This window comes from Centropristis striata, chromosome 23 (genome assembly GCF_030273125.1).
Source record: "Centropristis striata isolate RG_2023a ecotype Rhode Island chromosome 23, C.striata_1.0, whole genome shotgun sequence".
NCBI lineage: Eukaryota > Metazoa > Chordata > Actinopteri > Perciformes > Serranidae > Centropristis > Centropristis striata.
In genome coordinates, this window is record NC_081539.1 from 9,349,099 (window position 1) to 9,366,067 (window position 16,969).

Consider the following 16,969-nt stretch of genomic DNA (forward strand, 5'->3'; position numbering starts at 1 on the left):
GCCAGGTAGGACAAAAAAATAGTGTGTGAGTGGAGGAAAAAAAATCATTATGCACTTTGAGAAAGAAGTTGAAATGTTAGGAAAAAAGGTTGAAATACAATGTTGAGAAAAAAGTCGTAATACCAAGAATACGGTCAACTTTTTGAGTTCGGAAAAGTGGAAGCTACAACCTGATTTATCCTCAATACGTCTTATATATGTCTAAAAAATTCACATTAATTATATTAAAGCAGATTTTCCCAAAACAATAGTTGTGGTAGCTAGTACCAAGAACATCTCATTAATGTGTCGGGGGATTTTAGTTCTACTTCACCATTAAATGTTGTGGTTATTGCTCATTTAATGGCATTAATGAAAATCAGGTTGCAGTCTACCTAACTTTTCTGATAGATGCTGTTTCTCTGAAAAACAGTGTTCCTCTGATAAATTATTGACATAGGAACAAAGAATCTCTGAATATCTTTCTAACTTTACCAATCCGATAGAAACTGTGATTCTGAGGCATAATAACACCTTCTTATCCAAGTTCCTGATCCCTCTCTGGCACCGGTATGTCATCAACTCTAGTCTTGTGGTAGTTAGTCAGTTAAACATGTAATTTTCTGTTGATAGGGGTCTCTCAATCAAAACAATCACAAAAGACTGGGAGACGAAATATCCGCAGAGGTCTCCTTCTCTCCAAAACAAACGGACCAGGTGATTAAAACTGTTAAAAACACTGAATAATGCAGTTTCACCTTCAAAATAAGTGGGAGTTTTGAATGCATTTCAGAAGTAAAAGTCTATAATAGCAGCAGAAAAGACAGGATAAACATTTTGTTTAAGGTGATATTGTAGAGTAAAAAATGCCAAATCAGGAGAATGGTTAATGCAGTGGTTCCAGCATTTTTAGACTCGATATTAGAATATTACAACTAAAATTGGAGGAAAAAATGAATTAAATGTAATGAATTGCCACAGGAACAAAGAATCTGTGAATATCTTTCCAACTTTACCAAACTCAAAAAGTTGACTTTATTCTCATCATTGCAACCTTTTTCTCAAACTGCATAATCCTCCCGCTATTTCTCTCACTCTTCTGTGATATTTCTAGTGATACTGACTGTAAATTATTTAAATATCATGATCTTTTCTCCATTTCATCTTGCAGCCGTTTGGAAAACCTGGCAGGTGTTCGGATTACAACTGGAAGCTTTTTAATCCTAGACACTACACCTAAAATACTCTTGATGCATCTTCTTCCTTCTAAAACAAGACAGCTGCATGTATACACTACTTTCTATGAGTGATGGTGCTGAAATGTAATAAATCGACTCCCCACGTTCAGCCGGAGCGAGTCAATATGAGAAAAAAACAAAAACCTTTGACTCAAGGACAAGTAAAGTTTTTATGACAAAATTGAACACTAAAACTAAATTGCAGTTCCCTTTCTTTTTACCAATCAAAGTCGCTTTAAATTGCAAGAAGGCAACAATGCCTTGCATCATCCTCCGAAGTCGTGCGTCAGCTGTGTGCGAGCAGCGTGTGGCATATTGTGCCGAACAGATGGACAGGCACCGACTGATCCTCAGTTCCTCCCCGATTTCATCATGAGGGACAAAAACACCTTTGAAGGCATCTGCTCGGTGCATCACTTGAGTTTCGAGTGTGATTATCAGAGTCACCAGACTGTGTATAGACTGAAGGGAGACGTAATAGTGCACATAAGTTGAAGGCTCCCATCAGATGGCGAGGCTTAATGGGGATAAATAGTAATTTTATAATCAGTTATGACTGCCAGATTTATGGATTGATCACAGCGGGAGTCAGAGGAAAAATGATGTTATATATGAGAGTTTACATTTTGAGATAAAGTAAATTCTCTGAAAGGGAAATCCATTTTCTGTAGCAGAGTATGTCTTTATCTCACCCTCAAAAAGTGCTGCGATCACAGGGAGAAACTTTGAATTAGTCTGACAAAAGCCAACTGTCAGTTTCAGCAGGGTCAGCTCACATGAGCAGTTTATATGCTAATGTGGTTGGGCCTCTTTTCAACACAATAGAGTTTTCATCGAACAATTTGAAAGATAATAATGTGTCGAATACAGTAAGTCTGCAGAGTTGGCTGTAAAGGAAAAGGTAATCCTGTCTAATCATATTGAGGTTTTTCAAGAAAGTCTTTCTAAAATTAGACATTCAGAAACTTAAAAAAAAGTTACTTTTAAACTTGAGGTCAATGCAGGGCTAAAAAACAATAAATATTAGTCTAATATTCACAAAGCGGACAAAAACAAGACTCCAAATCAATGCTAATGTTGCTGTTGTGTCTGCAAAAGGCAACTGTTTGCTCATGTTACAAGGTAATATGTCAGAACTTCACAACTTGTTTCTGCTGCCCCCCTGTGGCCCAAAAATATCTTATTGCACGTTCAACCTGTGGAGAAACCAAGTGGCAACCTCTGGGTCTGAGCAGGGAGGCAAACCAGGAAGTGTCTTCAGCTGCATTCTACCGAAAAAATTTCAACAGGGGGCGCTGACGAGGGTTGCAGAAGCATTTGGGTCCATTTATTTCAATACAAAATCAGAAAACTTCTTACTTGAATTATTACCTGAGAATTTTTTTGGTCTGTCTATGGTCTCAACTGCTAGTAAAAAAAACTTCTTTAAGACAATTTGAAGTTGATAGTGAAAATAATGATCCAATTTAGAAGAAAATAGGTGATAAAGAATCATATGATTTGGGGCGTGGCTAACCTTTGATTGGCAGGTGGCTAACAAGACAAGCCGTCATCAGGAGAGAAGCAAAGCAACGCGTTTCCACGGCAACATGTCAATAAAGTTTTTTTTAAAAAGGACATTTACTGGTTTTGTCTCATAACTTTGACCCTTTCACACTGTATTTTCACTTGATGACAGTTTATTTGAACATTTTGTTCTTTAAAAATGTCTTGTTCAGCTTTTGGTTGGATAAGTAGACACTCCAAGGAGTCGCTGTTATTAACATCCTAGTTAATGCTCCAGCTAATGCTAACATTAATTAGCAGCGACTTCGCTCAGTCAGGTTGAGGTGTCGAGAGGCGTGTAGTCAGTGATCAGATCCCTCTCGCTCCTCCACAGTCCAAATATGGTCTGCTCCCCATTTCCAAAAACAAGATGGCAAGGAGCGTAACACATACGGGTAGTCCACAAACCAACGGGTGACGTCACGGTGACTATGTCCATTATTTATATACAGTCTATTGGAGAAACATTATTCTGCTAGTTGGAGTTCTCCGATAGAAACTGTGATTCTGAGGCATAATAACACCTTCCTATCCAAGTTCCTGATCCCTCTCTGGCACCGGTATTTCATCAACTCTAGTCTTGTGGTAGTGAGTCAGTTAAACATGTAATTTTCTGCTGATAGGGGTCTCTCAATCAAAAACAATAAAAAAAGACTGAGAGAGAAAAATTCCGCAGAGGTCTCCTTCTCTCCAAAACAAACGGACCAGGTGATTAAAACTGCTAAAAACACTGAATAATGCAGTTTCACCTTCAAAATAAGTGGGAGTTTTGAATGCATTTCAAAAGTTAAAGTCTAACAGCGGTATAAAAGAGAGGATAAATCTTCTGTTCAAGGTGATATGGAACTAAAAAATGCCAAATCAGGAGGAATTGTTAATGCAGTGGTTCCAGCAGTTTCAGACTGGAAATGTTTGAATTTTACAATTTAAATTGTCAGCGGAAAAAAAAAATTAAATGTAATAAATTAAATTTATTTTATTCCCGGTGGTTTGGAGAAGAGTTCATACTACTTCGTCCAAGTTAACTAGAACCGTTATTAAATAAAACACAACAAATCCAAATAATTGAGAGGAAATTGAGAAGTCTTTTGTGCTTATTTCTGAAATCTTCTCAAGGCTCTAAGTTGGTACAAAAATATTGGGATGCCACAGATTCAAAGTCAGACAAACTTCTAGTAATGTGTAATGTGTATAGAGACATGAAGAATTACAGTAAAATACTGTCAAATTGCATAGAAATAGGGCAAAAAAAAAAATTATATCAGCGAAGTAGACGCTTAATTACCTTAAATCAAGGAATAGTACAAAACTGTACAACTGTAAAAATATTTTAAAAAATTATGTAAAATTAATGGAGAAATACCATAATGTCACAAAGACACAACTATCCTAAAAATAACAGGATTATTCAGTCAAAATTACAGTTTTTGCTGATATTTACATTTAAATTTACAGTAAAAAAAAAAAAAATCCACTCACTGCAGGAAGCAACCACAGCTGCCGGTATTTCACCATAAATGAAACAGATTTTTTTTTTTAACAGTGTATGTAAAATATGACATCAACATATGGTGAAATAGCACTAAAGTAGCCACGATGGTGGCTCCATGCAACAACGTCTGTGACTGTTTGCATTCAGCTGCACCAAATTAAGGCAACATGTGATCCTCCCACTGTATTGGGTAGCTGTCAGTCTGTCAGTCAGCCTGACATCCTTCAGTCTGAGGAATACCCAGATGCCAAGTGTGAACATCTGACCTACTTGTATTGATGTAGAGAACAGAGTAACCTCTTAGCAATATGGAGCTATCAGTTACAGCAGACACAGGTTGTCAGAGAAGGAATAGGAGAGCCAAAGTCCTGTGTGTGTGTGTGTGTGTGTGTGTGTGTGTGTGTGAGAGAGAACAAAGTGGTTGTCAGGAGCAGTTAGAAGCAGGCTGGTCTGTCTGGCATGGGGAACATCCATCAACCAACCCTCCTAACTGAGTGGGAACAACATGCTATCTCATAACTCCTCACATGAGCTGCACTGCTGCAGTCTGTGGTGCCCTTGTTCCCAAAATGTTATCCCTTGATGTGTAATTACAGAAAGGAAAAAAAATGTTCTGAATGACTGCTGGATTTAGTATTTTAATAGGAAAATCCTCCCCAAAGCTAAAAAATGTTAGCGATGTACCTTACACTCCTGGGTTCATTTGCAGTGCAAGAAATGCCCCCAAAATGACTTTAATTAAGTCCTTACCATCTTATTTTGTTAAAAGTAATGGAAAGAATGTGCTTGTTTAAATATATATCGTGTTTCAAGATCAAAATAAAGGTAATTTCCTTTAAAAAGAGGATGCAAGATTTTTTTTTCACTTAAAAAAGACAAGTCTTTGGGGACCGAATCTGCCTTGGTTAGATTTGCTTTATTTTTCACAGTGTAAATTTTTGTTCTAACAGATAAGTTGGTTATAAAACAGTCCTTGACTGACTTGCAGCAGCTACTATTTTACAGTTATGAAAAAAGAGATATAGTTGTGTTATCAGTAGCTGAGAATCAAAGCCTTCCTCTCACTAGTTTGTTCACAATCATACTGGGAGGCATTCATTCTAAAAGGCAAAGATAGCAATTTCTGCACAGACAGGAGCCTGAATAGACCGCATTGCCACACAGAAAAGAATGCAATACAGCCGCATCCTGCATCTTTGGAGATCATCATCAGTAGTGTGTGAAATACAATACCCTCTTCATTCGTAATTTGAACACACGGTTTAGGAAAACTACAGCATTGTTGTTTCTCCACACACAGAAGTAAAGGTTTAAGGATGCCTTCTCTGTGTACACAATGCAAGAAAACTAGAGACATTCACTCAGTTTTTAAGAACACTAAGTAAAATCCAACATCTGTTATCATTTCTAATATTATTTTGCACAATTCACAAGTAAGATGAAGGCGATGCAGCTAAAAAAGGATCCAAATCCTGGCTGCATGCATGGCTGCCCAAAAATGACAATTAATTAGAGTGTCGTCCTGGAGGGACATCATGTTTCTGAGGGTTGAGCAGGTTTTTTGGTAAATTGCCCAAAAATACACTCATGTGGCTTTGATGATCTAATTCCCAAACAGCCTATAACAGCCTCACTCCTCTTGTACCCCTTTTACACCAAAGTAGCTCTGGATCTTGAACTGGTTTTCGCTCAGGATGCTTAAAAACGTTGGTGCTATGTTGCGAACCAGCCTGTTTCCACCAGTTTTGAGCTGAGTCATTGTAATCAAGGCTTTGTCATCAATGGAGGGCGTTGCACAATGGTAGTAAAAAGTATAGTAGCAGGATATCAGATCGCATTTAGAAAGCATGCTTTTTTTCTGTTACATGCACAAGCATTGACCAACTATGATAAGAAGACATATAGGAGACTGTTATGTGCAACTCTATCATGTTTTTCCAACCTGTAGAACATGATACAAGACGAGGTAGAGGGAAAAAAAGGCAATCCTTCAGGTTGCAAACCAATTTATTTTTGGTCAAAATGCTCCTCACAGGTCAAAATTAGTTGTGAACCTGAAACAGCACCAGTTTCACATTGGTGGAAAAGGGATTCTGGAGGGTCTTCCAAAAGGCCGTGAATCCTGTGTGAAGGGATTTTCTCCCATTCAGCCATAAAACCATTAGTGAGCCCACTGAGCGATAAGGTCTGACTCACAGTCAGCGTTCCAGTTCATCCCAAAGGTGAAAAAGATAAGGCTGAGTTTGAAGCTCTGTGCAGGCCTGTCAAGTTTTTTGGTAGAACTATTTCTTTATGAAAATTATGTTGGAACAGTATTGAGCTTTCTGCCACCAAAGAATTTGCTTCATAGATTAAAGATACATGTGAATAAAAGTGCAAGAGTCTTTAAGGGCAATCTTTGACTTTGTCTTGGTTGGTATAAAGAAATATATTCAACTCTTTAGAATCTAGGGATTCAATTAACTGTTCCATCCTGAATACTATAACTCCAAGAACGAGAAAAATAAACTGTCTTTGCTCAAACAAATCACTGTCCTTGAGGAATGATTTATGGAGCTGCGTTATCCGGAAGCTCATCTCAGTTGGTCAGGATACCCAATTAATCCACAGCAACTTTCAAAACTGCTTGTGATGAGGCCAGAGCATATTCTAATATCCCCAAAGCCTCTAAAATACCAAATATCCTCCGCAAACGGGCCTTTTAATGGGCAGCCTGCTGCAGTCTGCTGGAGGGCCCCGCGGTTGCTGCGAGAACCCGGGCTTGTGTCGAGACTTGGAGCGGAACAGTGGTTCTGCTTGAGCACACAGAGTCGACGCAGGGAGGGAACGGATTAGGGCGAGGTACAAGCTGGAGACACCACCTGCCCGGTCTCCACTTTCTCCCCGACTCCCGCTGGCCCGCCTTGTTTGGAAGTGGCACATTAAACAGCTCTGGTTCATCTGTGTCCATAACAAACGCTCCGGGACAGGAACAGGTCACAGCCAGGAGGTGACAAGGTATTTTAGGCCTCACTGCTTTGACACCTGCCACTAAAGTCTACGCCGGCGATATTTTTGCCCTGACACCTGTCTAGATCCCAAAGGATTATGCAGAAAAACCCTGAATTTATTTTAAAATAGCAGATCCTGCTTTGCCGCTACTCCCTCTGACATCCTCAGAAACATTAACTGCAATCATCTGAGACAGAAAATCATAAACAAGGGCACAGTGATTACTGTCTTTGTAACTGAATTATAGTACAAACACATTGGCAGTTGCATTGACTGATTCGGCTCTGGCAGCGCATAAAACCATATCAAGGAGCTTTATGAGCCTGAATATAAACAGATGGCCTATTGATTAAACTTTCATGTAAATGTGCAAACAAAAAACCTGAAGGTCACTCTGAAATGAAACTCAGACGCCTTAAAATAACTAAAGTTGATGTGCAAAATGTGTGTCGAGTGTGTGCAGGGAAAAGAAGGACTAAGTGAGGCAGACATATGGGAGGGCTGCATTTAGGAAGAAAGCAATGTTGCACAAGCTGACTTCAATGAGGTTTGCTGACCTTCACTAAATGTGTCCGTTACAGCAGGAAAAGTGCCCATGTGGAAGATAACTGTGACTTTACAGTGGGTTACACTGCAAATACTGCACGAGAGCGTGGACCACACACAAGGACAGAGATACTGACATGCATACGCTATTGTTTGCATTGTTCTTGGTGGGATTGATTGTGGAACCTAATGGGCATGACGGTGCATAATAATGGCTGTGTAAACAGAGCAATGTGCGGTGTATGGCGTGCATGGTGACCCCCCCTCCCTCCTCGTCCTGCGCCGTGTACCTGGTGTCAACAGGATGACGGAGGTGACGATCAGCGAGCAGATGACCAGAATGACAAGAAGGGCGATCGCTATTCCCTTCCAGTTCCTCTGCGGAGGGTTACTGCCCACCAGCTCCTGCAGAAACACACAGAGAGGAGGGGAAAGAGACATGGTCAGAAACAGTAAAAAGACTATTGTGGGAGGGAATCAGAGTACGACCTATGAAGCAAGCACGAGGACGAAATGAGAGGAAAATTGGAAAAGAGCGATACGTGGGGCATAAGAAAGAAGCTAATATCTTCAGAGACTAAATAAAATAAAATAATCAGAGGTAGTATAAATGGCACACTCATGAAAAGGAGCGACGGAGGTGTCAGTCAAGGACGAACGTGAGTCAGTCGCAGCATCTCGGTTCTCAAGGAGACAAGCCAGCACCAGCAGCAGCAAGAGGAGGAGGGGTGAGAATTCCTAATGAGCCGAGCATCAGCACCTATCACCCCCAAACGAATGTGACGGATAAAAATGGAGCCCACGACACGTTGGTGAATTGCATGCTTGACAAAAGCCCGGCAACAGCAGGGAGAAGCTTTGGGGTTGGGAAAACGAGCCTGAGTTATGAGCAACCTTGAGGTTTTTTTTTTTTTTTTTGTCTGACCGACAAATCTAGAAATGAACTTATTGCAGTTTAATATGGTTATAAAAGGAAAACTGAATTTTAAAGAATGAATATGGCGCCAGACAAAGTATCACTGCAGGATATGAAATAAAAACAATAGGCGGAAAGCAGCTTAAGGCTTCTTGTTCATGCACAAATCAAATAATGTGCAGGGGAAATGCATTTGACACATGATGTGCTGCAGCAGGTGGCTGGGTTCAGCAGAAAATTAAATGAGCACAAAGTTTTCACAATGTATTACGTTAATAATTCCAGACAGTCCAGTCAGCAGCTATATGGATGACTCTGGATATGCTGCAGTTAAAAGCAAAACCCGGCCTTTCCTCATTTTACAGCTATTTGTAGTTAAATTTACTGGTCAAGCTGTAGCCTGTTTTCATCATAACAATAGCAGAAATTTATTTAGTAAGACAAATTCAGACAATTTGACAGAAGCTCAGAGAAACAAAGACTTTAAAACCATCAGACAAACGGCTAGAAAGTTGTAATTCTGATCACCTGACAGATAAAAGTTAAATACTTATTCTACTTTTAGTTTTTTTGAAGCCGTTTTAGCTGTTGTCCTAGGGGAAAATATATTGGTATTTAGCTGCTATATTAAACAAATTTAAAGCTCAGAGAAACAGAATATAAATCCACAAGACATCTCTTTAGCTTGCACAAGCAACATTTATTTTTAACCCCTCACTTAATAATGTTGCTATTAGGTGTTGGAAAACACAGTAAAGAAAACTGCCTACTCACACACCCTGCTAACATAAATTACCATTCATACGTTGTGTTTTAAAGTTAAATATATATTCTACTTTTAGTTGTTCTTGTTGAGCTGTATTTCTGGGGAAATATATGGGTATTTAGCTGTTATAGTCAACAAAAGCTCAGAGAAACAGAATATAAAGCCAACAGACAAATGGCTAATCTTGCTAGCTAGCTTGCGCAGGCTACTTTCGTTTTTAGCCCCTCGATCACTTAATAATGTTGTTATTAGGTGATAGAAAACACTAACCTAGCATGTATTAGCATTCACAAGTTGTATTCCTTATCACCTGACAGATATACGTTAAATAATTATTTTACTTTTAGTTCTTTTAGGTGTATTTTTGGGGAAATAGGTCTTTAGCTGCCATGTTAGCTTCTTCAATAGCTAACTGCTAGTTTTGTTTTGTTTGCTGTGCTGGGCAGATAGCTGGTTAATCAGAGCAGTTATGAACTCAAACACATTTTCTGTAACATGAATTAATTAAATCCAGTGTTAATATAAAGCATATGTTGAAAACTATACTTTTAAAGTAATTAAAATCTTAATATCTATTCCACTGGTAGCAACTGAAGACATGCTGAATTTGAGACTATGTCTGATGGAGCTTGTTGGATCAAGAAGTCTTGAACTTCTGTATCAGCTCAAGCATGATGACCACATTAGCGCCTTAACAAACAAAGCACCCAGAGGAAAAATGGCTCAATGTGCTAATTTTTAGACAAAGAAGCCGTGAAAGTTTTCCCCTTCAGCCCTGATTGGTCTGGCTCACACACAGATAAACCAGCGCCAAAATTCACAACCAAGGGGGGATTCAGCAGAAAGAGTCCAGAGCCCAAACTATTAGTGGAGGATTAATAAATTCTTAATTAGTTTATAGAGGACAAAAAGAGCGAGGCAGAGCATGTGCTTCAGGGACCTGTGGCTGCAGCCTTAATGAATACACACTAAGGCTTTAATGAAGCCGAATGGCTCAGCCATGAAGCAAACCTTTTAGTGACCTCGTTCCCACCTTAATTGAAAGGAGCCCAAGACATCATTAGCCTGTAGATAAGACCAATCGGGGCTATTTACCAGACTGCCCATTACACACATTCATTACAGCAGTTAACTGTATGGCCATATGACAGAGCTGTGACAGCCACAACATGTTGCTGTATGCAATATTTCTATTCAGCTTTTGAGCTCAGGAGTGGTGACGACAACGTATTTTTCTCTCAGTCAGAGGGATTAAATAAGCTTATGGCAAAGATTGGAGAGGGTAAATATGATAGAGTTGTTCCAGAAGTCATTTTACTGCTGGAAGTTGCCATTTAAAAGTTTTTTCTTCAAAGCCACCAGACTCCATTGACAAAAACAGCAATTTTACCTCACAGAACAATTTCGTTGCAAGTCTACCGCTGTTACCATTATTGTTACCTTATGAAATAGCCCATTATGGTAACCTACATCCAACAAAATCTTCAATCTGAAATGACAGAATAGGTCGTTTGTCAATACCACCCATAAAGACCCTTATTAGCTTTTGTCAAAACAACCCATATCAATTTTAAATGGTACAGAGCAGCAATATACATACACTTATGGTACAGGGTTTTATAGAAAAGGCTGCAATTTCATTGAATTTAGGCTACAAAACAACTGATCTAGGTTGAGGGCAAAAAACGTCCTGGTACGGCGATATAAAAGAGTTTAAAAAGTAAATAAATGTATGTAAATGCCAAATATGAAGTAGTTACATAAAAACGTGAAGCATGGAAGTTAAGTGATGTTTAAATGACATAGTTTACTTTAGTTTTTACATGGGACAAGAACCCTGTTCTCCTGGATGAAAGTAAGAAGTTTGTTCCGAAATAAACTCTATGTAGCTGCCCTTTAACTACTATTTATGTTAAAGCCATTTATTTGGATTATTTCAACAAATTGTATTTGCTGGTTTTGGTATGGCAATGAGCTTCTGCTGCTCCAGATAGAGCAGCAAATCAGAACCATAGTAAATTTAGAATATATTGCTTTCAATTGTTGCTGAATTCATCCAAAAATGTATTATTGCTGCAAAATGAGTATATCTGGTTTCCTCAGCTCAGTGAATAGATGTTCCCTAATAAAAATACTTCTTAGAAGATGATTCGATATTATGTACACAGACTCTTGCCTTTAACTCATTTTTACAATAAAAAAAAACATGATTTATACCACAGTTACTCATCTTTTGTACCCACAATTTAATAAGAATTTCAAGACCATTTAAACCTTGAATAGATCCAACGCTCAGCCGCCTTGTTTAGTACGGCCTCGATGTTCATGTGTATTGACAGATTCTGACTTGAAATGAATTGCAAGCTTTACAAAAAAACCACCAAAATAACCATACTGTAGGCCAAGGTAGACTGACAAAATAAGACGCTTTAAAACGGAACAAAAGGACATGACTCTAATGTGAAAAACAGTGATTGCGGACCGTTATAGCAACATGAACACATCTATAGTACACAACCACAAACATGCCAAGTCATGAGTTCAGCTGTTTCTATTGAGCGGGGATCATTTCAGAGATCAACAGATAAAAGACAATGTTTTGGGTGATGAGCCGACAGTCTACAATGTGATTTATTTTCTATCATTCTGTGCTGAGCCATCTCTCTGGAACAATCTTTATGTTTTTCTGCAGAAACGAAAATCCTACTGGAGGTTTTATGAGAGAGTGGCATGGAGCCCACTGCTGATTGTTGTGGTCTATGCAGCATGTGACTGAGTGGGATTTACAATATGGGAAGTGGTGACAGAAAATTGTGCTCTATAGAGAGCAACTACTTACATGCAATAATGGGATATAAAGCAAGCATGACAGACAGTGCTTAATGTGTGTAAAATGCACAATAAAAAGCTAAGGGAATCCTTACGCAATGCTTAGCAATGACTGTTTATTATGCGTTCTATGCACTGTAGATAACGCAATCAAAAGCTGGGCATGATTCCATCAGAGCACAAAAATGTAACAATCGTATCTGTGTGTTTGCATGTGTGCAAGGGCAACCTCAACTGAAGGTGGATGGACTTCTGCATGACACAATCTGTGCAGCGAAAAGCGATTTGGTAAAAGTGAAGTGCTCATTTAAATGCCCGTGCAATTTTGTTCCATTATGTGTTACACGAGAATCAAAGCTGCCCGGTGAAGCATCAAATCTCAGTGTGTGTTAGAGCAACATCTTCAGGTTAAAGATTTTATCTTTAAATTCACTCAACCTTTCTCACTGTTGTGGGAGGAAATCTACAAAAATTGGCGACCTTTCCACTCTGGTAGACAAGACAGTCTGCGCCGCTCTCAGATTTACTACTGTCTGGTAAGAAGACATGAAAAAAAAGCAAAGTGGACAGTCCAATGACAGCAAATGCTCAGCTCTACTGTAGAACAAGCAAACACACACACATACACACCCGGCACAGATGCTGCAAATTGCTTCTATATTTTCTCTCCATATTTTGCTACAGTAACATCCGGCACGCTGAAAGATCTATTGCACTCTTACGACGACTAAAGAGTCAATGTCAAACAGCATTTCCATATAGATCAGCAGCTCTGTGGGAACATATTGACACTGGAAACCATCCAAAAACATGCAAATCCCCAGAAGCTCCCTCTCAGATACGAATAATGAGCAGAATTTCGAGTTTCTGTACCTCGCTGGAGTTGAAGCGTACTGAAAATTGCCCCTTCCCCGAACAATTCAGCCAAAAAAAGCAAAGGCAGAAATCTCACCAATAAATTATGTCACTTCTCTTCTATTCCTGTGCTTGGAGGGAATAATCACTTATTCAGTCTGGGTAGGGGTGCAGACACAGGCTGAAAACCTTGCCTAACCTTCCTGATCATGCCCCTCTAATCTGTAATTATAATAATGATTGGACTAATTAGCTAGACCTTATGTGCCGAAGTAATGACGGTGTGATTACAAGTGACTATGGCAGAGGGGAGATGAAGTATAAAATGAGCATTGTGGAGACAGACATCAGAGCTTGCAGGAAGAGTAAATAAATAACATGTTGGGAGGCTGCAGGAAGATCCACTGACAGGAAAGGCTTGAGGCATGACCAAAACATGACAGAGAGAGGGAAAACTGATGGGACAGTGTAGATGGATCGAATAAAAACAAAAACCTGGTGTTTTCTTGTCCTCTGCAGCTGTCATGTTTATATCTGCAGAGCATGCCGTGCTTGAATCAGCAGTGTTGATTTCGCCCCGAGAGGGTAAAATGCAACACTGTGCCAAAGTTATTCCAACACTTGTCAACAGTTATGACCACATTTCAACTTTTAGGGCATAAAAAGTGCTGCATGGAAGTGTTGGTTGCCAGGAAGGAATGATCTTTGTAGCCTCGTTATTATCTTTTTATTAATTTTTTTTTAAAGGGTCATGGTCTGATATGTTGCAAGGATCTGTACCCAACAAAGATTTTTTCTAGTGCTCAAGGTCCTTTTTTTTGAGAATTGGTGGTTTTGGGCAGTGGATGTTTAGGGGGAGATAGCAGGTCAACAATAAATGCCACATAGAAGTGGTGAACATCATCTGAAAAGCTTAAGATTAATTTGTGTGTCAAATTGTTCTGGTCAAAAATATCTAAATATAATAATCATTTATTATTTATTGAAACCTATTAAGGTGCATAAAGGGTCATAACATTAATAGTATGCTATCTGAAGTCCATTTCCATGTTCAGGAAGATCCACTGACAGGAAAGGCTTGAGGCATGACCAAAACATGACAGAGAGAGGGAAAACTGATGGGACAGTGTAGATGGATCGAATAAAAACAAAAACCTGGTGTTTTCTTGTCCTCTGCAGCTGTCATGTTTATATCTGCAGAGCATGCCGTGCTCGAATCAGCAGTGTTGATTTCGCCCCGAGAGGCTAAAATGCAACACTGTGCCAAAGTTATTCCAACACTTGTCAACAGTTATGACCACATTTCAACTTTTAGGGCATAAAAAGTGCTGCATCGAAGTGTTGGTTGCCAGTTGGAGGTCTGATCCTACAGGATCACTTATAATAATGCTGATTAAAAGGTTTATTTCTTAGATCAGCACAATCACCTTTATAGGCTTCCATCATCTCAGGAAGATTAAAAAAATATGATGAATTGTGTCGCTGTGAGATTTGGAAACACCTGTTCTGCGGACTATTATTGCAACATAAAAGCCATTCAGTCGCTCCAGCTCATTCATAATGCAGCCGCCCACACCTTGACTAACAAGGGCACAGGTGCTCCCAATAATGTGGAAGGTAACACAAAAGAAGCCCAAAACTTTCCCTTACTGCATAATATTTCATTCTTGAGTCTTTTCATGAGAACTGTATAATAAAAAGCAAAAATATGGATTAAATTATGTTCATTTTTCCTCCCCTTAACATGCAGATACTAGACTGTGGAAGTAGTTTTCAGCCCTGAGCTGTGAGCCCCAACAACCTCCACCAATAGCTGCCTGCCTGCAAAGCACTTGTGCACCACTCACAGCTGCTCATTAAGCTTATTGCTGTGGGAGCACTTTAATAAGTGAAGGCAACTCAGCCGACCATATCAACTTTTCTGTCAACTCTTTGTTTCTTATTTGCACTCACACAGTCAGAGGACGACCATCAGTGTAAATCAAAGCCTTGTTGGCTTGCACCAAAATATTTTATCATATCATTCATTTTCAGACATAAAATCCAACAGTGCTTGGGGACACACCGATTACATCACTAACCAACGCCCCTACTATTGTTTTCCTTTTTTAAAATTGAAATAAAACCCATTTGGTTCATTTTCACAAAGCAGTGCTCACATTCATCAAATAAAAACTCTAATTTGCAAAACACAAATGTGTTATCAACACCAGGCTGCAGCTGCGTCTCGTCCCGGCTGGGTTTTCTTCAGTCCTCTGCCTCGCACGCTAACAGGATTGCTTCAGAAGCAGCAAGAGCATTTCGCCTACATAAAGTGGCAGCTATCAGCTCCAGTTGAAAGACAAAACCAAGCCAGAACGTGGCACAACCACACCTGGTAAATATGATTATAAATTGAAAGTGTTTACACTGTACAGTAGAGCTGTACACATAAGTTGTTGCAGCAATTTCTGGGTTGATACCATTTGCTACACACATTTGGTGCTGAATAATGCAATTTTATTCATAGCGAAAATGGATAAAATTGGTCAAAAAACCCTCCAGAATATAACATCAATATGCCAAGACCTTTGGAATAACATAGGTGCGGGCCGTCTGAATACTAAGAACTTAAGTCAGTAGATTATGGTTTGTAAGTCGGGATATCTCTGCAGCATCACAATACTTAATTAAGAATGGTATTTTCTTACATGTTTTGCCTTAATAGATATCGAGCCTCCTGCAATTTGGATCATGCACTTTTTTCAGCTTTATACAGCAGCTGAGTCACTGCACAGAGCAGCAGGGTTTGTTGTCAAAATGAAGAATAAAATTGATTATGTGGAAATATTTTGTAATGTTTTTATCGGTAACATAAATGTTGTCAGGAAACTGAAAATTTCCTCATTGTGGCATTTCTGCTCCACTGCCTATCTGATCATAACAGAACTGTCTTTAAGATCCAGATCTATAAATCTTTGACCCCAGATTATAGATCTGGTGGGATTCCAGTTTATCAACTTGAGTAATTCATCAAAGGAGTGAAATCTACTTCAGAATTTCATTCTAAACATATAGCATTCAGTATCTAAAGCGTGGGACAGTCAACCTGTTGATAGGAAATTTGCATCAACCCTTTATTCCTTTAAGAATAAAGAAAATACTTGTATTCTAAGCTAAGGCTTTTTTGTTTGTTGCTTTTACCTTTTTAAAGAGTTTGTCACTCTGTAGAGAACTTTGAACTGCTTTTATATGAATCTTAGAGCCACAAATAAAAAAATACTAAATCGAACAATATAATGGCAAAATAATGGGAAAATAACATCAAGTTTGAAGGGGAAAAAGTAGCCATTTTCACTAAGAACAAGCCATGAGAGAGGCTGTGTAGCGTTAGTTACTGCTCCATTTGCGCTCCTTTATGGGACGCTAAACTGGAAACGAAGCCTCGGGCCATCTTCCACCGCCACTTTAAGTACTTGTGCTCTCCCTGAGGATAAAATGATAATGCCTTTGGGTTCCAGCATTAGCGATGGTATAGGTCATTAATTCTGATTCTCAATGAGTACGCTAAAGCTATAGCGTGCAGGGTATCTGCTATCTGAAGGCCTCTGTGCAAATGCGTGCAAGTCTGCATATTTTCTGTACCTTCATGCATATTTCGGTTTAATTATACAATACAGAAAGTTAATAGTGTTACCAAAAATACCACACTGTTATAAGGCATGCATAATAATGCACAATACTAGCGGAAATGTAGGGGGTAGGAGCTATAGGGGACTTATAGAAAGCCTGAAAACATCATGGAGATGCAAAGGGGGAATTAAACCAGGCTG

The 16,969-nt window shown here is 39.1% G+C and overlaps 1 protein-coding gene across 5 annotated transcripts in view; it reads right to left on the reverse strand.

Annotated features, from left to right (window-relative positions):
- Positions 1 to 16,969, reverse strand: part of dpp6a (dipeptidyl-peptidase 6a) — a 310,062-nt gene that overhangs the window by 83,698 nt on the left and 209,395 nt on the right. For all 5 annotated transcript variants that reach the window (XM_059327306.1, XM_059327303.1, XM_059327304.1 and 2 more), the window contains one exon: positions 8,082 to 8,196. In XM_059327306.1, coding sequence (XP_059183289.1) covers positions 8,082 to 8,196 — 115 coding nt within the window. The remainder of the gene's footprint in view (positions 1 to 8,081; positions 8,197 to 16,969) is intronic.